The 26,762-nt window shown below is 41.0% G+C and overlaps 1 protein-coding gene across 5 annotated transcripts in view; it reads left to right on the top strand.

Annotated features, from left to right (window-relative positions):
- The window catches only part of NTRK2 (neurotrophic receptor tyrosine kinase 2), a 424,378-nt gene that overhangs the window by 93,755 nt on the left and 303,861 nt on the right, over positions 1–26,762 (top strand). For 3 of the 5 annotated variants that reach the window (XM_063913787.1, XM_063913785.1, XM_063913786.1), the window contains 2 exons: positions 4,214–4,317; positions 7,302–7,401. In XM_063913787.1, coding sequence (XP_063769857.1) covers positions 4,214–4,317; positions 7,302–7,401 — 204 coding nt within the window. Of the gene's footprint in view, positions 1–4,213; positions 4,318–7,301; positions 7,402–19,817; positions 19,887–19,963; positions 20,135–20,237; positions 21,208–26,762 lie in introns of those variants that run through there. The other 2 variants (XM_063913789.1, XM_063913788.1) reach the window with 2 other exon arrangements.

Below are 26,762 nucleotides of genomic sequence, written 5' to 3'. Positions count from 1 at the left end.
TAATAATAATAATAATAATGATAAACCGTAACGGCATACTTGCAATATGTGATTAATATTCATTATTCAATTCCCTTTGTTATTGCCCATGTATTTTTCCAGTGGCATCTGATTCCTTTCTTGGAATTATGCTCAGAGTTATATATAATGTTTAATTTGTTTGTTATGGTTATATACAAAACTGGTATTTTATTGGCAACTTGGTCAGTTAAATTATCTATTCTAGACCAAACAGACCCCAAATTTCTGTGCACGTGGAGCAAATTGACACACATTTTAGATCAACAGTTGAAGAGCTTTAATCAGATTTTGATAAGGACTGCCAGAAAATACATTTACAGTATATAGTACAATAACTGTTATTTTCAGTGTAACATTCCCTGTGTCATACAGTGTCTTGGGCTTAACACCAAGCACCTGGAGTCACCACATGTAACAACCACATAGCTGCAAAATAGGGCTAATTGTATTACACTGTGAGCAGTACAAAAGATTGGATACTATATGTCCATGTATGAGCAGCTTCAAGCCGAAACATAATAGAACAGAATGCACTATTATACAAATTGCCTTTATTATACTCTTGCAACCGTTGTATTATTGAAATAAATTTGTTCATCATTAGTTCTTTTATCCACACTGTGCATACAACATTTGTAAAACTGTTCCAACAAATTAAAGGCAGTGCTATCCTATTATCTATTTAATTTAGTGCATTTAAATATCAGTTTAAATTTACTCTGTGACGTGGGCACAATTTTAAATCCTTTTATGTAGGATAACTGCAAAGAATATTCTGGTTTTTAATAAACCTTTTTCTATTATAGATGGTCTAATTTTGCATGTATGCTTTGTTATAGATTAACTCATTCCTATTACTTATCATTGTCATATACATAACAGTAGTATTTATTATTTAATGTATCAGTAGCCAATAATAATGACGTTTTATTCAGTTAGCACACTACCATTCATCATGAAAGTCAATTTCTGCAATTATTTTTGTGGAACTGTGTACAGATGGCCATTGTAAAATGTGGGCCTTTGACAAACATGACTATATTATAGGTGTTCAGGTTAGGCACAGTGATCCGCTTTGCAAATTACACAGCAGGTTCTATTTTGCAGAATGAGATATTTAATTGAATTGAGGATAGAAACTACATACTGTATATGCAAAATAGCAAAATAACCAAAAACTTTGACTGTGGAGGTGTCAAAATCAGTTATGAAAAAAGTCTCTTAGGTCAGAGGTTCTCAACTCGGCCCTCAGGACCCGAAATGGTTCATGATTTTCCAGGTCACCTGTGGATCTTTATATTGTAACATTTATTAACACACCTGTGCACCAGCTAGGTGGTCTGGAAACGGTGAACCTGTTTAAGGTCCTGAGGACTGAATTTGAGAACCACTGTCTTAGGTCATTCAGAAACAAAAATGCATAAGACAGGTAGTCACAATACAGGTTGAGTATCCCATATCCAAAATGCTTGGCACCAGAAGTATTTTGGATATCGGACTTTTCCGTATTTTGGAATAATTGCATACCATAATGAGATGTAATGGGATGGGACCCAAGTCTAAGCAAAGAATGCAATTATGTTCCATATACACCTTATACACGTGGCCTGAAGGTAACTTTAGGCAATATTTTAATAACTTTGTGCATTAAACAAAGTGTGTGTACATTCACACAATTCATCTGTGTTTCATATACACCTTATACACACAGCCTGAAGGTCATTTAATACAATATTTTGAATAACTTTGTGTATTAAACAAACTTTGTGTACATTGAGCCCTCAGTAAACAAAGGTTTCACTATCTCAGTCTCACTCAAAAAATTCCGTATTTTGGAATATTCCATATTTTTGAATATTTGGATATGGGATACTCAACCTGTAATATACAAATTATTTGAATTGTGTTAAATAAATGAGGGTAAAACAAGCGATAAAATGAAATGTAAAGCATAAATATTACATTAAGTATTGGCAAGTAAAATGTGACAGTGGAGCATGTTTACTGAGGATGTTTGCCCCATGCTGCAGTTGTCCCACACTTTGAATGGTTAGAAAGAACATGACTGTGCACAGTGTCATCTTATGGGTTCCTAATCTTTGTTAAAGATCCCCCACTTTGTAATTTCTCTTACCATTACATCTTCTCTTTAAACAATATATTGTAGTCTGAATGTTTATACTAGACCTAATTGTAGATGGGCAACAATTGATGCTAAATGTGGGTTAATTACTGTATGTCATTAATTAAAAGGATGAGTGGACAATCTTGTCTTAAATTCCTCACAATTCTGTGATTTCCAGCCACCATACTTAATGCCTAAGAATTCAGCTGTCCACACATTCATCAATTTATTTTGCAAATTTGTAATTTTTTGTAATTAGTCATTTGTGGCCCTTATAATAAGTGTATTAAGTAATCACAGATTGAAATTGATCAGTCTTGATGAAAACTCTGCATCAGTCTATGTGTGCGATTGATTTGGTGTACAATATGCATGTTCACAGCAGGTATTATGTTGTTGGGCTAGACATCCACCCAGCTGAGCATGATGGGAGCTGTAGCTCAACAGGGCGTTGTATTTTCTTCCATTGGTTCATATTTTTGTTAAATAACCTTTTTGCCACATACTATACTATTTTACTTTTTTATACTTGTCTTTTAAAGCCATATACCATACTTCATTTCAGCTTTTCAACACATAACCTAGCTATTCTCTAATTACAGTCATAACCTTGCACATTGCCAAAGTACCTGTACATAGATTCACTAAAATCATTTATATGAAAAAATAAATAATTACATTTAATTATAATGATTTACAGTTTGTCATTTGTACTAAGACATAAGAGATTAAGGTATGTTTCTCCCATTTAAGATTGTTAAGACTTGTGCTTTAACTGTAAACAAGTCTTGTGCTGTGATGTGTTATACTGTGTCATGTGACCAATAGAGGTAGGGAAACCTATTAAAATAGGTGTGCCTAACTCCCCACATCTAGGTACTCAGCAAAACTACAGATCTCTATCATTCAATACATGTTCCTTTTTTATTAGAATCATTTGTTGCTTCAAGTCATCATGTACATGTGCTCCTGAGATACTAAAATGCTAGAAGATAATCATCAATCTATTTTTATGGGTTTAATATGCTAAATGCTGATTTCAAACATTTCAATAAACATAATATGTATGTCATTAAATAATGATTAACCATTCCATCATACATACTTTGTACAATCTAAATATCTCATTCAGTCCACCTACATTCAAGTAGTTCATGAGCATAGAATTGTAAATTATTTTAACTTTCTGGTTAATATCCAATTAAATTAATCACCAGTTTCTATCTTTCTTTTTATTAATCAAGCACATGCATGCATCATTGTAGATGACTTCTTGGATATTGGAAATATGTCACTATTCTTCCAACACAGTTTGACAATCAGATTACAAATTGCTTAAATGCTCTACAACATGTCACACATTAAGGGCACTGTCAGGCACATTGAATGTTTTCACTTTTCCAACTAGATCAGCCCTAGCATTCATGGTGCATGGTTGCTGCCATACTGAGACCTTTATGTGAATGCCCCTTCCTTGTTAAATAGGGGTAATCAGACTCAGAAAATTCACACATAGGGCGGTATTCAATTGTTTGAAAAGTCAGTTTGGTGTCTGTTTTTTCCTATCTAATAGACAGGAAAAAATATCAGACACCGAACATACTTTTCAAACAATTGAATATCCCCCATAGTATTTTCAGTGCTTAATCCATCCCTTGTAAGTTGTCCCTATTAATATAAATGTGTGATGGACAGATGCAGCCACCAACCAATCAGCTCCTAACTGTCATTTTTGAAGCACAGCCTATAAAATTACAGTTGGAAGCTGGTTGGTTGGTACTTTATCTCTCTCCACTTTTATCTCTCCCCAAGGTTTGATACATCTCCCCTTGAATGTGGAAGCAGCTGCATGCTATGAAAGCTAGCACTTTTCTAGCTAGAAAACCACTACCACTTAAAGCACAAATATAATGTCACCATAAAGAGACATACAGGTGCCCATTTATTTGTTACACTGTTACTAACTACGGGATCCAGCAATACAGTTAAAGAACACTTACTGTATATTCTACACACACTAACTATTAAAGTATTTATGGGTAATGTGGTCCTTCTGTTTGTTTTAAGATTATGAGACCACCTCTAATGATATTGGAGGAACCAGCACAGACAATGGAAATGGGGTCACTTCTACAGATGTGTCCAATGAAGGGAATGAAGACAGTATTACAGTAAGTACAGTATATGATACACTCATATTTATAATACAAAGATTATGGTATGCTGTGATGTCTCTGTTTATCTGGCTATCACTCCCTCTGAAACTCAGCTAAGTATGTAGTGCAGTACAATCACAGCAATAAGATAATAAATATGGGTGGCACAAGCAAGCACTGTTTAAAAACAAAGCATCACTGAAGGTGAGAATATTAAACCCCACAGTCAGGTTGCTTATATACTATGTAGACAACAGTAATTGAACTCCACCCCCCCCCCCCACCACCACCCCAGCGCGCACAAGTGAAATGGTGCGCTCCTGCAGAAGATACATGTTTGTGAATGTATAAAACGGGTAGAGGGGGCACTGATTAGATCATTTGCTAATGAAATGGCTTGCTGAAAAGAGCTAACTGAGTTTGAAAAGGGGATCATCGTAGGCTGCGCAATGTCATGTTTTCAGGGTGAAGCTGGACTGTTATACAGAAAATTCAACAACCCATGTGGACTGGCCAGCTAAGAGTCCAGATCTTAACCCAACTGAGAACCTCTAGGACTAATTGGAATGAAGAGTGCGTTCTAGACTGACTCAACCCTCTTCAGTGTCCCAGTTGGTCACTGTACTTAAGATGGAATGGAAAACATACCGCTTGCTGTTGTCTAGAAACTTGTGGCTAGTTTGCCAAGAAGTGTGTCTGCAGAAATCACTGCACTTGGTGGACCTACAAAGTATGGACGTCAATAAAATCTTGTTAATCTATTTGCTGTCAGTGTCCTATCACTTTTGTCTACATAGTGTATGGGCGAATAATGGCTGCACAATCTAATTTTCACCCTAAGTTTAGTATTCATCTGTGTTAGTTTTAATGATTTAAATGAATTTTATTTTATTATTTATGTTGATTTGAAAAGTGCCACAGGGCTCAACAGTAATCAATAGTGGAATTAACAGGACATGCATAAAACAGGGGCATATAAGATAAATCAAAGAAATTAATGCAGACAGTTAAACAAAGGCTAGGGAGGGCCCTGCTCATAAGAGAGTTTACAATCTAAGTGGAAAGAGGGAGAGCTGTGGTAAGAGGAGACAGTTCCTGAGTGTGGCCTTTGGTATAGTAGAAAGGGTGTATTAGTGCAGCAGTATAGACTCTAGAAAAAAAAACATGTGGTTTTAAAATCTTGAAGCACAGATTGATAAAGAGTAATGGATTAGGGGAATACCATAGCTATATGAGGTGATAAGACATCTAGACAGTTTCAGACTGACCAATTGCAGCCTTCCACCTGCTGCAAAGCGGCACTGTGTTGTAGTATGGTGCCAACTGTGTGAAACTGTGGAGTGTGCCCTACATAGCATGCTGAAAGTTTGTCAGACATTTGAGCCAAGGAGGCTTGTGCCACACCTCCTTTTATACTCTCGGGAGAGCTGGGGGATTGGGTCACTTCCACTAACGACTTCCAATTCCCAGAGTCTGCAGCCATTAAAAATGTTTATTTGAAAATATTTGTATTAGTTTTAGAGGCAGATTCAATTAGCCATGTTTGCTTACCGCATGGCTAAAGCTTTGCCTGGAGCTGTTCAATTAATGCCACTACCCCACGCGGTAAGCCCAAGAGTGCACCCAACACAGATTTTTTTTCTTGCAGTTTCAGGATCTAAGTTGAAAAATCTGAGTTAAGTGCATACTCTGGGACTTGCAGGGTAACCCACAGGTTGCTGGCACTAAACCTGGAATCTGTGGGTTAAGGCTTGCTATCTGCGGGTTTACTACATGGAGAAATTGGTTAATAAGTGAATAGCTCTGGTGTTAAACCTGGAGATTTAGCCATGCGGTAAACACCAAGACTAATAGTGTTTCTTAGAACAAGATTTATTCAGCAAAGATCCCTAACCTAATTGTTGGGGGGCAATCTGTCAGAATACAAATTGTGGCCCTCTGTTCAGAGTTACTTAATATGGCGCTCCAAAAAAAAAAAGTTTTATGCCCCTAATCTAACAACAAGAGAATGGGCCTATAGGAGATTTTAATATAGCAACTTACTGTTTACTGCACCTCATTGTATGTAGTAACTCATTAACCATTATCTGTGAGCATTCTAAAGCAATGATGAGAGGGGATCCAGTCAGGATCCAGTCAGGATCCTGATGGTCGGGATCCCGGCTATCAATATACTGACGCCGGAATCCCAACACAGCTGAGGATGTCAGCGCCGGAATCCTGGCTTACAGACACCCGGAATCCCCAACGCCCCACTGTCGGACCGCAGGAGAGGTAAGCCGTGAGGGGGGGTTAGGTTTTGGCTGCAGGGGGAGGGTTAGGGTTAAGCTGCGGGGGGTGGAGGCATTGGCACACATTGCACCCATGTGTTTTAATACTTACCTTTCCAGAGTCCCATGACTGGTGCTGTAGCCACACCAGCCATGGCAAAAATCACTGCCACAGTAGCTGCTGTGCATGCACAGTAGGTAATTAGTCTCCGGACCATGGCGGGCGCCAAGTTTCCGGAGACCTGCGCATGCGCAGTAGACTCCGGTACAATGCTGGAGGCTACTGCACCATGGAAAGGAGAGGGCCCACCCGGAGTGTCGGCATACGGTCTCCCTCTCTTCTCTTAAAACCCCCCTGGGTGGAGGGTTAGGTTTAGGATGTGGTAAGGAAGTAACCCTTACCACCGAGGAGGGTTAGGGTTAGGCTGTGTTCACGGGGGGGAAGGGGGGGGAGTTTTAGGTATAGGCTGCGGGACGGGAGGGTTACAGTTAGGGGGCTACTGGGGGAAGGTAAGTGTACTCACCTTCCCCTTGTCGGGATTCACACTTTCCAGATGCCGCGGTCAGTATTCTGACTTCCGGTATACTGACATCCAAACCGGTTGGTGTTGCTGTAAAGTGGGGATATTCTCTCATTACTTTTCCTAAAATAGTAGAAATAAACAATGTTTGGAGAGGCTTATACATTTGTATGTGTCTGATGCCCTTGTTTTATCTTTCATTTTGCAGGTTTATGTTGTTGTCGGCATTGCAGCATTGGTTTGCACGGGTCTGGTGATAATGTTAATCATCTTAAAGTTTGGAAGACACTCCAAGTTTGGATTGAAAGGTAGGAAACCTTGGTGTTTAATTTATCTTTATTCTTGGCTTGTCTCCTGTAATTCTGATTTTTTTTACAGGTATCTTTTGTCATTCTGTCAAAACTCAATGTGGTAGTATATCTCTTAATGTAAGGTGTAGACAATTGGTGGTAACAAACACTTATAAAAGATGTACAAAACATTTACTGTATCTGTCAGTAATAAAAGGGTGATTGATGCTTATCTTAATTTCATAACAGTTTATGTTATGTTTTTAAAAGAATATATATCTACTAACACTTCATCAAAGTAATATTAGTAGATTAAACACTTATTTTTTCACACATATTACATTGTGAACTTTGGTGATCTCCTTAAATATGTTTGCTACAGTTAGTTATTAGCATGTCCCTGAAGCAATGATGCTCATTCAGGCCTCAGCTGTCAGTGGTCAATTAGACAGAACATTGTATACAGTGAAAAGTACTCTTTCTTGAATGACAGCTCCTTGTTCCCTAGCCATCACCTGCTCACTACAGAACTGATGTCAAGGAGAGCATGCCTATAGGTGCCTTCAGGTATATCAGAGGGCTTTCTGTTTACGGAAACTGTTGAGAGCTGGATTAGTTTGACTTCAGGACTTATTACTCATATTATAAGTATTCCATTTATACGACTGCACATTTGTTACATACCCAGCAGAATAAAAATACCACTTTCAATTTTAATTTCAATTTCAAAGTTATGTTTGTTGCACTGTTAAATAGAAAAAGAATATAAATGGAGGGTTGGTTAATGCAATATGTCAGGATTAGATTCCTTGCTTTTATGTCACTGCAGAGTGGATTAATGGTACTTTGCGACTAAACTAAAATGTGTTTTTAGAATTTTATTTTATTTGTTTAGTTGTTTGCTTAATTGTTTTTGCATATTGCATTATATGTTTACATAGCATTATACACAGAATTTTTCTGGTTCTATTTATGGTGTAGTATCTGCAAAACAGTGAAATAAAGTGACTTTTCCAAAGTCAGGAGGAGCTGCCACTGACACTACAATCTCTCTGCATTACTCTGTGAGAATGCCATGCATGAAGTAATGGTGACATGCCTGGGAAGGCCTGAATTTCCAGGAGACCAGGCAGGATTTAGTAAACACCATAAACAGCACCACCTAGAGGCATAAATCTTCAGTGGGAGGCAGTTAATAATACAATACATATGTTTTGATAAAGCAAAATAAGGGTGCAGTCTGAAAATGGGTGTCGTATTGTATTTGCTTTTAAAGAAATTATACAGCTAGTGAGGCATGGGACCCGCTGTGATTTTCATTTGTACTCTGCAAACATGTCAAAGACTAGTAATTTTATTATATTACTCAAAGCCTGTGATTCCAGAACCATTAAGTGCTCAAGAAGACATAGAACAAGGAAACTATAACAATAGCTAAATTCTTGCAATCAACATTTACTATGCCTGCATTTGCACTGGGACATTGGTTCAATACTGAACATGGTGCTATTGTCTAGAGTCTGTATGTTCAGTCTGTGTTTGCATGGGCATCTTCCAAGGGAACCCTCTGCCGGTTTGGAATGTGGTGAGTAGTCCATAGGCTTCAATGGGCTACTCCCATTTTCAGATAGCGGTAGCTATGGGGAGCCAATATCGGGAATGCGTTGCCGATATTGGTAAATCTGGCAGCATCGCATGCCCCTTAGAAACCTATGGGGGATGCGGCTGCCGGTGGGAATGGAGGGATCATGGAAGGTATTGGAGATATCTGCTGCAGCCCCTCCTCCATACATTCCAGGGAAACTTAATATTTGTGGCTAAACCCCTAAAACAGGTGTAGTTCAAACCAGTAAAAATTCAAACATTCTAATACATCTTATATTTTTACAAAACAAATACTTTACATGCCCAGCTGATTTTGTTAGTTATGGATGTTCTTTTATACAGTATGTACTTCAACAGAATTTGAAGGGTATATTCAAATACTTCACCACAGACCCCAGTGTAACATGTCTGTCTACATTTCCTGCCATATTGCTTATGGTGCACTGATTCTGCTGTTCTTAAAGAATCATACTGTAGTGTTTATATAACTTTATGTTGACCTGATATACAAGAGCTATCATTCATTAATCACTTTCAGCTTGTCTTCATTTTTTCTCAGAGCTTAAAAATGGAACCAACAGGGGTCTATTTACTAAGCCTTAGATTGGGATAAAGTGGACATAGATAAAGTACTAGCCGATCAGCTCCTAACTGCCATGTTACAGACAGTAGGGTCTATTTACTAATCCTTGGATGGAGATAAATTGAACGGAGATTAAGTACAAGCCAATCAGCTCCTAACTGCCATATCACAGGCTGTGTTTGAAAAATGACAGTTAGGAGCTGATTGGCTGGTACTTTATCTCCAGCGAATTTATCTCCATCCAAGGCTTAGTAAATAGACCCCTGTATTTGAAAAATGGCAGATAGGGGCTGGTTCGCTGGTACGTCATCTTTGTCCACTTTATCTCCGTCGAAGGCTTAGTAAATAGACCCCTAAGTTTCATATTTCAGTAGTGTACCCAGTACAGAATGCAATAAAGCTATTTGCGGCTGTCAGTTAATTAAATTAAAAGAATACAATAACCTGCAGCAGGTTATGTGATAGTAAAAAAAAGGCTCTGTATTAGCAGTATATGCAGTAAATTCCTGTTAAATATTTATTATTTGTTAGTTACCAGTTATTTATATAGCGCACACATATTCCAGTCCTTTTCAGAAAAAATACCAGTATATTTCTGGATTGTGGGAGGAAACCGGAGAACCCGGAGGAAACCCACACAAGCAGATTATACAAACTCCACAAAGTTATGGCCATGGTGGGAATCAAACTCATGACCTCAGTGCTGTGAGGCAGTAATGCTAACCATTACACATTTGTGCTGCCTATATTTACATTTCAAAGCATCCTCAATGTTTAAGTAGATGCTGAAGTACTGTAGATACAGTTATTTTTACTTTCTAACCAAAGCTAATTTCTTAGGAATTTATCTTGGCATATTGCAGTTTTAGGGGCGGTCTATCAGGGCAGCTGCCCGGGGCGCTGTGGCCTGATAGTGCAGTCACCCCACCAGTGCCATCTAATTTGACTGCATCTGCCCACTGCTCACTACCGCACAGGGGTTAAAGTGGGCCAAAATGGGGCAGAACTGCGTTCCGTCACTTGTATTTGGAGGTGGAACGCATTCCACTTCTGCTGGCCAACATTACCCAGCCACAACACTATGTAGAGGGCAGTGACTGAAGCGGGTGCCTCTCAAAGGAGACAGCAGTCATTTGCAAGTGGAGCAGCCCCCGCTACCCCCCTCATCAATGGATGTGGTGAGTGGTAAGTGATACACTAGCCCCACAGTCCCCTTCTGGGAATTGCTGTGTAGGTAATGAGATGGTGCAGTGATGTAATTGTCACGCTTCTGTCTGTACTGCTGGAAGAGGAGTCACCAGGCAGGTCCTGAGACATCACAGAACCCTTATGGAAGCTGAAGTCTGTGACAGCTTCCATGTGGAGGATTGTAAGAGAGAGGTAAGAAAGAGTTGTGGGGGGCACATTAGGAGAGATAAGCTACATGAGGGAAGAGAGCTGGGGTGAGGGGAGATAAGCTGCAGGGGAGCCACATGAGAGGAGACACTGTAAGCTGCAAGTGGAGCTACATGAGGGAAGATATATGTCAGAGAGACAAGCTGCAGGGGGAGCCACATGAACAGAGATACTGTAAGCTGCAGGGTGAGACGTGTATAAAAGGGGCTCTACCTGGTGTAATGTGTATAAGGGGCTCTGCCTGGGGTAATGTATATAAGGGCCTCTGATCTACTGTGGTGTAATGTGTGTAAGGGGCTCTCACATGGTATAATGTGTATAATGGGTACTACTGTGTCGTGTAATGTGACTGATGGACACTACTGAGTGGTGTAATGTGACTGACGGACTCTACTGTGTGATTTAATGTGAATTGGTACTATTCTGTGGCTACTCCCCTTCCCCATGAAGCCACACACCTATACTTTTGCGCACTGTCCCTATTTTGAATTGGGGGGATGGATGCCAAATGAAACTTTCTCCCTGGGCACCACTAAACCTACAACCAGCCTGGGTCTAGACTCTATACGGGATGCCATTAAAAGATGTATTTACTCCATTTTACGCATTTACCATTCATGGTTTGGCTTAAAACTATGGTAAGAAAAATATCCCTATATCAAAAAACTGGTGTTTTTACCAGGCTGGTGGTAGCCTTTGCTTTCTCCCTCCGGAAATAGTTTCCCCATGAAAACCGTGTCAAAGTCTATTTAAGAAGAAATGCAGCAGCACCTGTACAGCTGCAATTCTCTTATCACCATCACCTTCTCAGGATGGTTAAGCACTGTTCACCAGATTTATTATTTCATTAAATAAAGTATTTATGTCCTATAAAATTATTATTGTCCTCCATTTTTTTTAAGCATTTTATTGTAATGCTTTTTTCTTATTTGACAACACTGGCACTGGGAACACATGTACAGGCTTGTAGTTCAGGCCACATGCATGACTGGACCAAGCAGGTTACACACACACATGTGACTCCACACTGGACTGACAAAGCAATATCTTTAGCCTTTATGCTGCCAGCGAGGAGTTAAGAAATGCTTAGCTGTCCTAATGAAATTTTAATGGTAAATAGTGACAATAGACGACTTTCTATCACTGTGATAAATAGGGACATATGATAATTACTGTTGCCACACTTTGTTAATTAGTCCTAAATGGTAGATAATGCTCTGCAATGTAGCAAATTAAGATCACTGCTGCTCAAGATTTGTTATTCAGAAATTCTCCTTGTACCCATTGCCCTTAGGCTACAAAGTATTTAAAAAAATATTTTAATTACAAGTTCTGACTTTATCTTCTAGGCCTGAATGCTCCATCTCTTCAAAACTACCTTGATGGTTCATGTTTGATTATTCTCTGTTTTAAAGTAATTTCTATCATAGATAATTCTGTGTTAGATCACATTCCAGCTATGCAATGTGTTGCACCTCTAAATTTAATGTGGGGAATTCAAGTGTTTGAAAAGTCGGTTGGGTGTCTGATTTTTCCTGTCTATTAGATAGGAAAAAACAGACACCCAACTGAATTTTCAAATAATTGAATATCCCCCATTGTGTTTGCGCTAGACATTCAGTGTTTTAACGTTATTTTTCTAGTAACAGTATCGTCTTAATCACATGCCTAAAGTGCAAAGCTAAGGATAGGAAATCTCCAGAGTTGAAAAATGTTCATAAGAAAATATTCATAAGAATTATTTTACCTGTTTGTGCGGTTCCTATAATGGGATACACACACTGTAAGATCTGAAAAAGATTAAAGTGGTTCTTATTTTGGTTGCTGTCTCCGGAAAAAGAATGTTTAAGCCCATATCTCATATCATTAACACAAGTACATAGCAGAGATGTGCGGTTCGGTTCTTCAGAGATCTGAACCCACCCGATATTTGCATATCTGAACCAAACCGAGTCCCAGTTCTTAGCTCCTTTGGAGATCCAATTCAAACCAAGTCCAAGTTCTGATCTTCACACGTTCCGGAATTCAGATTTTATGTTGAATTTTGGGTTTTGTATTGCACAAATAACATGATTTTAGCTATTTTCTTTAGAGATGTGCCTCAGGGGTAAATTTACTAAAGCTTCTAAAATTGAAAAGTAGTGATGTTGCCCATAGCAACTTACCAGATTCTATCATTTTCTAGGATGCAGTAGAGTATTTGGATTCAGAATTCGGATTTAAAATCCGAGTTCTGAACCAGGAAAAGATCCAGACAGTGACTCAGTTCGGTTCAGATCCCCTGAAAATAGTAAACAGTGTACATTAATAAATTGAATCCTTTTAGGACTCAAGCATATCAAAATCTTTAGGAACAACATCTGGTAATTATCAATATATAAATACTATATTTAAGACCAGTTGCTGCATATTCAGGTGTAATTTTAATTACTGACCTAACCACATAATATATTTTTATACTTGGGTAGGAAAATCTACCACTCTCAGTGACAGCATCCTTCCTCTTACTGCCTCTTTACCTTAGCAGGTAGGAGGCTACATCTCCTGCTCCCTTCAGTCAGGGAAAGAGGCACTTAGCAGTGATATTGTAGCCTAGCATTAATGTTCCAGTCCTTTACACCCCTTTCACACTGCCAATGCCGGATCCCACCCGGGAATTGGAAGCGGGTTCTTCCCGGGTGGGATCCGGCATTGGCAGCTGCTGCTGCTGGCTTCCCCGACCCGGCAATAAGCCGGGTGGGTTGCCATAGCAGCGGGGGGTGGACACGGCGACGGGGGCGGAGGTGGAGGCGGCGCTGGGAGATGAGCTCATCTCCGCGCCACCTCTCCCTATCTAGTAAACGGGTCCCGGGTCGCGTCGACCTGTAAGCCCATTTACGCAGCCACTGACCCGGTATTCGACCCAGGTATAACACTGCTTTATACCCAGGTTGAATTGCCGGGTCAGGCGACCCGCGATTTCGGCAATGCCCCTTTCAGACCGCACACCGACCCGTGTTGACCCGGCAATATGCCAGGTCGATACTGGGTTATTTGTGCGGTGTGAAAGGGGTATTACTGACATGGAGGAGCAGCAGCTGACAACTTCATAGATAAGAAACAGGTTAATGCCTCTTCTCTATCCAAGGCTGGCATATACTAGGGGCATTTAAATCAGTCAATAAATAACATGTAAAACATTCAGTGTTTTATGTGCCCACCTAACTAATAGCCGCCCTAGCCAGTTCCCTACTGTACCTCTTATTCAGCTGACCTGTTACTATGGCTGTTCTGTTACTCTTGGATATCTCCTACTCTGGCTAGTCTCATACTTTGGTATGTTCCCTTCTTCAGCTGGTTTCTCTTCTGCTGCTGTAGCCCCACTCTCTCACCCCTGACATCACAGGTATGGCGCTGTTTTTTTCCTAATCACAGCTGCAGCTGTCAGTAAATCACACACTTTCAATCATTGATCTCCAGTTGTTGCCTTGATGTCATTGTCTATTGATAACTGCCCCATGTTGGTCCAGAAGACCACATCCAACCACTTGGCCACCGCTGCATTACATGATATGTTCACAGTAAAACTTTCAACCCATCTCATTCTCTAGCTATTATTCCTTATAATGCAAGCATATATTATGCTTAATTACCTTAATACTGGACATATAAGAAATGTTTCTGCACGTGTTGTTAAGATGGATTCATTTTTCCAGTGGAAATGCAGAAGCTAGGACAATTAATATGCAGTTATGCCTCAATCTTTTTCATTTAAGTCTGTTGTGTTTTTTTTTCCATGTGTGAATTTTTAATGCTGACACTAAAACTACACCCATGTGTAATATAGTTTGTAGCACTCTAAAATATGAGTTAACAAATGTGCTAATTAATTTGGACAGAAAGCAATGTTCTCACTTTGTGCCATTAGTATCGTAGCAACCTGGGGTCTGATTCAGATGTGATTGGAGTTGTATCGCTGCTGCTTGCATAGATCATCTGCGACACCATCGGCCGGCTGCATCATGACCCATGGGGCGGTGCAAGCCGACCACCACAGATGCAACAAAGAGGCCAGGAAATCTCTGTTCACCAATGGAGATTCTAGCCTTGTCCCTCCCCCACAACAGAGGCAACACATCTCCGTTTTGAGAAACAGAGGCCGTGACACCCTCACCCTGCCCACAATGGCATCAGACTGTTAATCACTGACAGTCTGATGCCGAACTGCATCCTATGTCGCAGATCTGTACTGCACATGCGCAGTATGGGGCTGGTGCAAGGTACCGATAATCTGTACTTTGCGACTTGAGATGCACCTTCAACCACGTCTACATAAGGCCCCTGGTCTTTCTGCATGGACATTCTGAAAGCTTTTTCCTTTACAATGTTGGATAGTTGTTGTTGTTATTATTATTATCAGTTATAGCACACACATATTCCGCAGCGCTTTACAGAGAATATTTTGCCCATTCACATCAGTCCCATCAGTGGAGCTTACATTCTATATTCCCTACCACATTTACACGCACACACATTCACACTGGGATCCAATTAACCTGCCAGTATATTTTTGGATTGTGGTAGGAAACCGGAATACCCGGAGGAAACCCACACAAGTACGGGGAGAATATACAAACTCCGCACAGTTAGGGCCATAGTGGGAATCGAACCCATGACGTCAGTGCTGTGAGGCAGTAATGCTAACCATTACACCATCCGTACTGCCTCGACAATACAGACATTGGGACAGAGGAATACGGCAAAACACACTGGGCTCTTGTCCCCGCACTCTGCAGTCTGTTTGAATGTTAGGCCATAAACACACTACTATCATGGATTTAGTGACTGTTCTGTACTTAGGGGGTCATTCCGAACCGTTCTTCGCTGCGGTGCGAACGGGTCGGGACTGCGGCTGCGCGGCGCCTGCAATGCGCACGCGCGTTGTTGCCCAGCAACGGTCATCGACGGGCAGCGATGCCAACAGCGCAGAAAGTGATCGCAACGACGATCGCATGAATACTGACAGGCTGCATCCCGGGGCGTCAATTGACCATTTTCAAGGCGTGGTGAGGCGAACGCAGGTGGATCCAGGCATTTGGAGGGCGGATGTCTGACGTCAATCCCGGGACCTTCGACGCTGGATACATCGCACAGGGTAAATGAGTCTGACCCTGATCTTGTTTTGCAGGAAACTTTTTTAGCATAGCAGGGCTGCACAAGCGATCGCAGCCCTGCTATGCTAAAATGCACTCCCCCATAGGCGGCATCAAGTTGATCGCACGATCAGCAAAAAGTTGCTACGTGAGATCAATTCGGAATGAGGGCCTTAATGCTCTACAAAATCACGCTAAGGAGTTAAATTTACTACGCATCATGTATTGGGTGTGTTTGCCCAAGTTCAAACTTGGGTGGATTTGATCGTATATGGGGGGTATTTTGAAAATGAAATTTTCTAAACTCCCGTGTTTGCCGGAATCGTGTTTTTCAATGGTGTATGCAATCGTATTTCTGTACCGTGTTTTTGGTGTATTTACCTCAAACACTCCTGGGAATGGTTTTTTTTTTTTGTGTCCAGTCCACGTTTTGTATATGCGCTCGTAATCCGGAAATTGCAGAAGTGATGCTTCAGAATGTTCGTGATTGGTGGAACGTGTCCTACGTGGGAGTGTCATGCCACAGGCATATAAATACGTCCCAAACCAAGCGAACCTTGAGGGTTTAGTTAGAGGAGGTTGGTTGGAGGTGTGAAGAGAGTAGTTGGTGTGGTTTGGTGAGTTCTAAAGTAATTTTCTGAGTGGACTTTGTGCTTGTAAGTTGTCTTGTGATTCTTGTTGTGCTGTTCTTTATTAGTTTGTCTTCTTTTTCTGTATTTGTGCTTAGAATTTAAAGTCTTTTGTCTGTGTTTCTGTGTGTGGATCTTTGGGGTGTGTGCTGTGTGCTGGAAAGAGAGGAGTGTGTTTGTCTTTATTTTTAAGTGTTGATTGTATAAATGTCGGTGGCTGATGATGGTTAGGTTGGGGACGTGGAGGAGGTGCCAGTTTGGGAGTCTCATTCATCACAGAGCAGTGAGTAACTGGGCATTCAGCGTACCAGGATTAAGACGGGTCGCAACGTCAAGTTCTCGGTGATGACATATCAGTGAAAGTTGTTTGGGCGTGAGGTGGCCCGTGTCTCACCAAACAAAAAAATGCCATGTGGCGAAAGGAGGTGAAAGCTAAGAATGCCAAGGGCCCGATGTGCAAGAGTGAAAACACCTGCAAAAAGAGTTTTAGTGACATCAAGCGCCGGGTCAACGCTAAGATGGCAAAGGAGGCCAAGGCGGCGAGGCAGACAGGTGGTGGCTCCCCTTATGTGGCTTCCAATTTGGAGTACGAGGAACTTACTCGGATCATCATCACATCTGAGGTTGTGCAGCGCACATACTTCAGGGACTCTCATGCGCCAATGAAGGCTGGTAAGTGCTGTCATATTTTTTAATTCTTATAATGTAATGCCTATTTATTGTGGGTGCTTTTGATGATGTTAAAGATGATATATTTTTTGCTGGCTCATAATGTAAAGTGTCATTACTGTTTTTTTTGCATAGCATGTTTTCCTTACTGATGCATTTTGTATGTTAATGTTTGTGGATGCATAATTTTGTTTTTGTTTTTTATTTTGGCTAATATTTCCTGTATTGTTTGGCTTACTTTATGGTTTTGGTATTGATAATGTATTTGTTTTGTTTTTAAGTTTGCTGTTTTTTTGTTTTTTTTCACGTGTTAAAAGGTCATTGGTGGTTATTTTAATTAGAAGCGATCCATTTTCGGTCGATAAAAATGGCCTGATATTGTGATTTTTGACTGATGGTCATTATCGTGGTATCCAATTAGAGGCCAACAACAGACCTGTGATCGTGCGATAATACATGGCATCCAGGATAAGCTCCCTGAGGCACCCGAAGCATAATCCCTGATAAGTGCCGGCATTGGAGGGAGGAGCGCACCGAATCAGGGCTAATTGGATAGCCCCTGGCAAACCTATTAGCAGTGGTAAATTACCTCTACTAAAAGGATACCACCCATTGTGCTAATGTGTATGGTTTTGTTGGTTTGTGCTTTTAATGGTGTCCATGTTTACTGTGAGTTTTAGTTGTTGCCTTTGTTACATGTGCAATCCCATTTTCCATCAAATTTTGTGTGTTGGCCGTTGTTGAGTCTCATTTGGTACAGTGCAGTTAGGCAACAGGTGGATGTGTTTACATAGTATTGATCTACAGGATCTTTCCACCATAATACATACATGTATGTGTGTCATTTTCACTATTAAAAATGGCAGTTAAACCAATAATGTTACTGAAAAGCGTTTGCTAATGTCTCATGTAAAAAAAGCGTGTACAGTGTAATATGAGGATTCTTGGTATAGTAGATGCGTGGTCCACCTGTGAATGATTAGCTGTTGGTACAGTACATATTTCAGCATCAACAGCAGATAATGGATAGGGTAAACCTCTGCGTGCCCAAGAGCTGCTACAATGGGTTAAATCCAAGATGTGTCACCTTACACACCTAAAAATACACATAGATCCTTTGAGTCTGAAGAAAACCCTCTTTTGCACTCACATAAAGTCCAGTCTTACAGAATTAGCAGTGAAAGTAGGATCCCTTGTTCCTGAGTGTGAAGTATGTGTTGATTCTGTCCCATATGATGCTCATAGCCAATGAAAAACACAAATAAAGAGGGGGGATCGATGTTACTGTTGTGTCAACCGTCCTTATTACAAAAGTAGTCCACTAGGAGATATGCAAATCCCTTCGGCAAATGGGTTGTGGATCTTTAATTCGTACAGGGTCACCCTTGGGTTCATACAAGAAGTCCTGCTCACATGTATGCTTACATTCATACAAACAAAAAACACGTATCAAGGTATCTTTTCTCCGATGATTCAATCAGCCAAGGGTCATTAATCACTCTGCTAATCATGAATTCCACACTATTTAGTGCTCACATGTATGCTTACTTGCACACAGGCCTTCTGTTCATATAAGGGTTTCTTTATCACCTCTGTTAATTCTGTTTTTTTAAAAACAAACCATAATGTATGATTACCTAATATTTTATATAGGAAGGTTTTTTTTTTATTGTTAGTGCAAAATTATGTATTATGGGCCTCATTCAAGGTTGATCGCAAAGCAAAATCTTTCTCTAATGGGCAAAACCATGTGCACTGCAGGTGGGGCAGATATAACATGTGCAGAGAGAGTTAGATTTATGTGGGGTGTGTTCAAACTGAAATCTAAATTGCAGTGTTAAAATAAAGCAACCAGTATTTACCCTGCACAGAAACAATATAACCCACCCAAATTTAACTCTCTCTGCACATGTTATATCTGCGCCCCCCCCCCTGCAGTGCACATGGTTTTGCCCATTAGAGGAAGATTTTGCTTTTGCAATCAACCTCTAATTAGGTCTATGGGGGTAATTCCAAGTTGATCGCAGCAGGAAATTTTTTAGCAATTGGGCAAAACCATGTGCACTGCAGGGGAGGCAGATATAACATGTGCAGAGAGAGATAGATTTGGGTGGGGTGTGTTCAATCTGCAATCTAAATTGCAGTGTAAAAATAAAGCAGCCAGTATTGACCCTGCACAGAAATAAAATAACCCACCCAAATCTAACTCTCTCTGCACATGTTATATCTGCCCCCCCTGCAGTGCACATGGTTTTGCCCAATTGCTAACTTTCTTGCTACTGCGATCAACTCAGAATTACCCCCTATGTTTCTTATTTTTGCTCCTAAAAATGAGACACACATTAAAAGCAACATTTTTTTTTAACCTTTGTGCAAAATTTAAAAATTTTATATGAACATATTTTTCACATTAAATTTCAGTGCAAAAGAAGTCTGCGCGCACCTCACCATCTGCATGCCACAAGGATGATGATGAAGGAGAGGAACCAGGTAATTTACTTCACAGTGGGTTTCTTAAAGCAAAAAAAGTGATTGTAAATTAAACAATAATGTACACTTCCTTTTAGGTCCATCCTCCCCCATTGCACAGCAACACTTAACACTCTCCCTGGTGTCGTCAAGGCCTCCGAGCACCCTTCTGCAGACTCCAGAGCGGCACATCCCAGAATCTCCTCTCCTTGCTGGTGTGACTTCTGCAAAAAGACACATAACATCACACACACTTCAACATAATACAAGTAATGTAATGTTTAGAGCCATATCTAAATTAAATATTAATACTTCACCAAAACACACAACAAATAATTTTTTAAACAAAAATAACAAACATGTCTTTTTCAGTACCCGAGAAGGAGATCCAGATACATTACCAGTCTGCAGAAGATGCTGCCCCTGAAAGTGAGAGAACTTTGAATTTGCACTCCACAGCAACACCCACCAAATCATCACCACCACTGTTGGGTATGCCCCTAGCCCAGATGAGTCCATTAGCAACATCAGCTCCCAATCAGGAGCAACTTTTTTTGGCCACCTCAGCTAGTCAACAGTCTACCCACCTGGAATTGCTGAAAAAACAAGTTCACCACATGGCCATCCAGACCAGAAACACCACCCGCATCAACAGAAATGTAGGCTGCCTAACCACTGAACTTACAAGAGTCGGGAACACACTGGAGCAGATGCAGAGTGCCACTAACAGATTGCAAGACAGTTTTTTGCACCTCATGGAGGACAACCAAAAGATACACCAGGCTTATATCCAGCTGTTGGAGGCTAACATATCCACACAACAAACTATGTTAAGGCTGATGGAATCTCAAAACTGTGACACCAGAGACTGTAATGCCAGTGACAATGTCAGTGTCAGTGAACCAGGCTATTCATAAAACAAAGAGTTAATTTGATGTCCAGGAGCAATAGACACGCAGACGATAATGTGTGTCAGCAATGCTCTAATGTTCATTAATATCATTGGGCTTATAAAGCTTTCTAAAGTAGGTGTCATCTCATATGTAAATCATTTAAAATCAAGACAAGAAAATGTTACATATACATTTTAAACTCAATTTCATATTAACAGCAGAGTGCAGTATTGCCTAAATTATTAATAAGCAGATAATTATATTTCTAGCTTTTTCTAAGCTTATTTCTAGCTTTTTAAAGACCCATTGTTTGTTCTTGTATGAAAACGCTGATATTGACCTTGTAACAGTTACAAGTATATATCCTTGCACTTGCCAAACTTATAGGACAAATGGCTCAAGTAGGAATTTTGCTTAATATTATGTTGTTTCGCCCCATATTTTTTAGATTTGTTCCTTTTCACCATTTTTTTATGTTTTTGCCTTTATTTTTATATACTAGCAGCCACAAAAAGTGTTTTATAATATTATATTTACAAGCATTAATTGAGTAAACCACTCAAAACATAAAAAATGTGTCTTGTTTTTACTCTTTATTGAAATGTGGTATATTTGTGGGTTTTATGGTATTTAAGACAAAAATACATACATGTTCCCTACACATACACCATTATTTGGATACATATGTTGAAAAGTAATCCATAACAAACATATGTACATAAGAATAATTAACTTAAACATAATGGGGGGGAATGTAATAGGGTGTGAGAATCAGGAAGTGAGAGATTTTTTGAGAGTTCTCTTGGTTTTTTTTTAAAGTGGCAATCATTTGCATGGCAAAATCAGAGGCTTGAAAACTCACCTCTTCAGACAAGCTTATCAAATTCTGGACCCACCCTCATAACCTACAATGCCACCCTATTTTATTATATCCCCTCTGTACAGTCCACACACAACCTCACATATTTTGTCTTTCTTCACTTTCACACCCTCCTGACCATTGGCTCACATTGCCTGGTGACCATATCATACAGCCCATTAAGAACCTTTGCAGTCTGGTGGACCATTATGCACTAGCTAGCATCTATCCTTATGTATCAATGCCTATTTCCCTATAGATTGTAAGCTTGCAAGCAGGGCCTTCCAACCTCTATGACTGTCTGTTTTTAACCAGTTTTGTTCTATTACTGTTGTTCCAATTGTAAAGCGTAATGGAATAAGCTGCGCTATATAAGTAACTGTTAATAAATAATAAAATAATAATAATAATAATAATAATAAATAAAGAACACAAATACACACACATTACAAACAAGCTGCCCAAAAAGTGGTTTAGTAAAACTTCTATTTTGTACTGTTTCCCCGTTTACTCCCATATTTGTTGAATTCACTACCGTGTTTGCAAACATGATTTTAGGTAAATTTCCGTGAACCAGTGATGTCTGTGTGAAATCCTCCCATGTTTGGCCGATGGTGTATTTGGTCAAGTATCCCTGATCTCCGGTGTTTAATACTGCTATATGACCAAACAGTCCCGTGTTTTCTGTTAAGCAAATTTACGAGTCTGAAAATACACCTGTGATTGCCAACTCTGGCAAACATGGAGTTTAGTAAATGTACTCCTAAAGCTAGGTACACACTATACAATTATTGGTCCGATTTGCCAATAATTGGAAGAACAACCAAAGTTATTGGATAATGTGTACGAACAATCGTGTCTGCGTTTTGCGATAATTCGGGAAAATCTTGCCCACACACACGAACAATCGATTTTCTGGTCTATCGTCCCAAACCGAAAAATATCTGCCACGATCTTCCGATATCTAGCAGTGTGTGTGCATTCTCAATAATCTGCCCATATTTTCTGTTTTCCTGTCACTATGTCATCCACCTTGTGGGTGGATATATGCAAATACAGTTTGACGTGGCAAAAAATAGGATTTTAATTACCTACAGGTAAATCCTTTTCTCGTAGTCCATAGAGGATACTGGGGTTCCATTTAGTACCATGGGGTATAGACGGGTCCACTAGGAGCGATGGGCACTTCAAGAAAATGATAGTGTGGGCTGGCTCCTCCCTCTATGCCCCTCCTACCAGACTCAGTCTAGAAAACTGTGCCCGAGGAGACGGACATTCTTTGAGAGAAGGATAGATAAGGATAGTGGTGAGATTACGAACCAGCACACACAACAAGAGGAAAGCCATGCTAACCAAACTTGAAACAGGAACAGCAACGGCTGAACCAACATTACTTAACTAAGTAACAGTGCAGGAAAAACGAAGCACTGGGCGGGCACCCAGTATCCTCTATGGACTACGAGAAAAGGATTTACCGGTAGGTAATTAAAATCCTATGTTCTCTTACGTCCTAGAGGATACTGGGGTTCCATTTAGTACCATGGGGATGTACCAAAAGCTCCAAAACCGGGTGGGAGAGTGCTGAGGTTCCTGCAGAACTGACTGACCAAACTGAAGGTCTTCAGGCCAAAGTATCGAACTTGTAGTACTTACCAAATGTGTTCGAACCTGACCAAGTAGCTGCTCAGCAGAGCTGTAAAGCCAAGACACCCCGGGCAGCCGGCCAGGAAGAACCCACTGACCTAGTAGAGTGGGCCTGTACAGATTTTGCATATGGCAAACCTGCCGTGGAATAAGCATGCTGGATAGTAAGCCTGATCCAGCGTGCAATTGTCTGATTTAATGCAGGACACCCAATTTTATTGGGATCATAAAGAACAAACAGCGAGTCCGATTTTCTGTGACGAGCTGTTCACTTTACATACACCTTTAAAGCCCTCACAACATCCAAAGACTGTGAAATTTCAGAGTTAACGGTGACAACCGGAACCACAATAGGTTGGTTGATGTGAAACGCAGACACCACTTTAGGAAGATATTGCTGACGAGTTCTGAGTTCAGCTCTATCCTCATGGAAAATTAAATAGGGACTTTTTTGAGACAAAGCCCTCAGCTCCGACACACGTCTTGCTGAAGCCAAGGCCAACAGTGTGACGGTCTTCCACATAAGATATTTTACATCCACCTCCTGTAACGGTTCAAACCAGTTCGATTGGAGGAACTGCAGCACCACATTGAGATCCCAAGGTGCTGTGGGAGGCACAAAGGGAGGTTGGATGTACAGAACACCTTTCTAGAAAGTCTGAACTTCAGGTAGAGAAGCCAATTGTCTTTGAAAGAAAAGGCATAAGGCTGAAATGTGGACTTTTATGGAGCCCAGACGTAGGCCCACATCCACACCTGCCTGCAGAAAAAGCAGGAAACGTCCCAGATGAAAATCCACCACAGAATAAATACAATGGTAATGCTTAGACGTTACCCCCTTCCTGGCTTGGATCATAGTCGGGATAACCTTGTTAGGGATCCCTTTCCTGGCTAGAATCAGCCGTCAACTTCCATGCCGTCAAACGTAGCCACGGTAAGTCCTGATAGACGAATGGGCCCTGTTGCAGAAGATATGCTCCTGAGGAAGCTGCGGTACAAAAACCCAGGGAAACGCATTGAGCCTTAAAAGACATTTTCATTCATTGCGGACTCTTCATTATCACCTGGGGGACACTAAATGGACATCATACATCCTCCAGCGGAAAGCTCCTAAAAATCTTTGCACAGTTTGAGGACATTCCTAGGGCACTTCCATCTTGGAATATTGTTGCATGCTCATTTATTGGGGACCACATCTTGTTGGACAACGTCAGCCATTCTTGTGCTTACAGGAGGAATCCGGAGAAGGTCCTAAGTCCATATGGTGAATATTATAAGGAGTCAGGTATGCAATGTAATTTTAATTCATGATACCTGTTTAAAATCTTTTGAAATTACTATATATTAATTAAAAACAACATTTTATACTTACCGTCTAGCATCATCTATAAATGTATTTTATAATACATTAGCGCTGTTCATTTTCTATAATATTCATCACGTACCAAGTGTACATGTAGGGGCTTCACAACCCCCTTATCTTTCCAGCTGCTTTACAGGACAGCGCACACACAACTTTTTTTCATTTCTACCCTGTTGCAGAAGATCCCTGAGAAGAGGTAGAGGCCACGGATCTTCGAGGAGCATCTCCAGAAGGTCAGCATACCAGGCCCTTCTTGGCCAGTCCGGAGCACTGAGTATTGCTTGAACCTTTTCCCTTTTTATTCGCTTTAGAATTCTTGGGATCAGAGTAAGTGGAGGAAACACATACATCATCTGATAGACCCATGGAGTCGTCAGAGCGTCTACCGCCACTGACTGTAGGTCTCTCGACCTGGAACAATATCGTCTGAGCTTCTTGTTGAGACAAGAGGCCATCATGTCGATCAGTGGATATCCCCATTGATGTGTCAAGCACCTGAACACTTCCGGATGAAGGCCCCACTCCCCCGAGTGCAGGTCATGTGTGCTGAGGAAGTCTACTTCCCAGTTGTCTACTCCCGAAATGAAGACCGCTGACAACATCACGGCATTTTTTTCTGCCCAGAGGAGAATTCTTGACACCTACGACATTGCTGCTCTGCTTTTTGTTCCATCCTGTCAGTTTATGTATGTCACCGCAGTCACATTGTCCGACTGGACCTGAATGGCCCGATCTTGAAGAAGATGTGAGGCCTGCAGAAGGGCGTTGTATATGGCCCTGAGTTCCATAATGTTGATTGGAAGGATTACTTCCTGACTTGACCATCTTCCTTGAAACTGCACCCCCCTGGGTGACTGCTCCCCAACCTCTGAGGCTTGCATCTGTGGTTAACAGAATCCAGTTCTGAATTTTGAACCTGTGACCCTCGAAGAGGTGAGAAGTCTGTAGCCACCACAGAAGGGAGAACCTGGCTTTTGGTGACAGACGGATCCTCTGGTGCATGTGAAGATGCGATCCAGACCATTTGTCCAACAGATCGAATTGGAAGGGTCTTGTGTGAAACCTTCCGTATTGAAGCGCCTCGTAAGCGGCCACCATTTTCCCCAGAAGGCGAATGCATAGATGCACCGATATCCAGGTTGGCTTCAGGACATCCAGAACCATCGACTGGATTACCAATGCCTTTTCCAATGGAAGGAACACTTTCTGCGACTCTGTGTCCAGTATCATTCCCAGGAATGGAAGCCTCCATGTTGGCTACACGTGAGATTTTGGAAGGTTCAGAATCCACCCGTGATCCTGGAGGAGTTTGATTGGGAGACCAATACTGTCCAGCAACCTTTCCCTGGATGGTGCTTTTATCAGGAGATCGTCCAGGTACGGAATTATGTTCACTCCCTGTTTGCGGAGTAGAAACATCATCTCTGCCATCACCTTCGTGAATACCCTCGGTGCTGTGGAGAGACCAAATGGCAGGGCCTGTAACTGGTAGTGACAATCCTGCAGTGCAAACCGTAGGTAAGCCTGATGAGGTGGCCAGATCAGAATGTGAAGTTACGCATCCTTGATATCCAGAGACACTAGGAATTCCCCCTCCTCCAGACCTGAGATTACCGCTCTCAGAGACTCCATCTTGAATTTGAACACTCATAAGTACGGGTTCAACAACTTGAGGTTCAGAATCAGCTTTACCGAACCGTCCGGCTTCGGTACTACAAACAGGTTGGAATAGTACTCCTTGTTTTGCAGATGAGGTGGAACTGGAACAATGACTTGAGTCTGTACCAGTTTTTGGATGGCATGCTGCAAAGTTATACTTGCCACTTGTGAAACTGGTAAGACTGATTTAAAGAATCTGTGAGGTGGGAGCGCTTGGAACGTCAGTCTGTAGCCCTGAGAAATAAGATCCATGACCCAGGGATCCTGACATGAACTTGACCAGATCTGACTGAAGAATCGTAGTCGGGCTCCCACCTGACAGCCTTCCAGGCATTGCGGTCCACTATCATGCTGAAGGCTTTAAGGAAGCATAGCCTGAGCTCTGTTCCAGAGCGCCTGCAGTTGCTGGTTTGTGTGGTTTACCTCTTGCGCCGCTGGAGGACGTAGAAGCACCTCTGGATTTGCCCTTGAACTTGGCC

Source organism: Pseudophryne corroboree, chromosome 1, assembly GCF_028390025.1.
Source record: "Pseudophryne corroboree isolate aPseCor3 chromosome 1, aPseCor3.hap2, whole genome shotgun sequence".
In the NCBI taxonomy this organism is placed as follows: domain Eukaryota; kingdom Metazoa; phylum Chordata; class Amphibia; order Anura; family Myobatrachidae; genus Pseudophryne; species Pseudophryne corroboree.
This window is presented reverse-complemented; position numbering and strand designations above follow the sequence as displayed.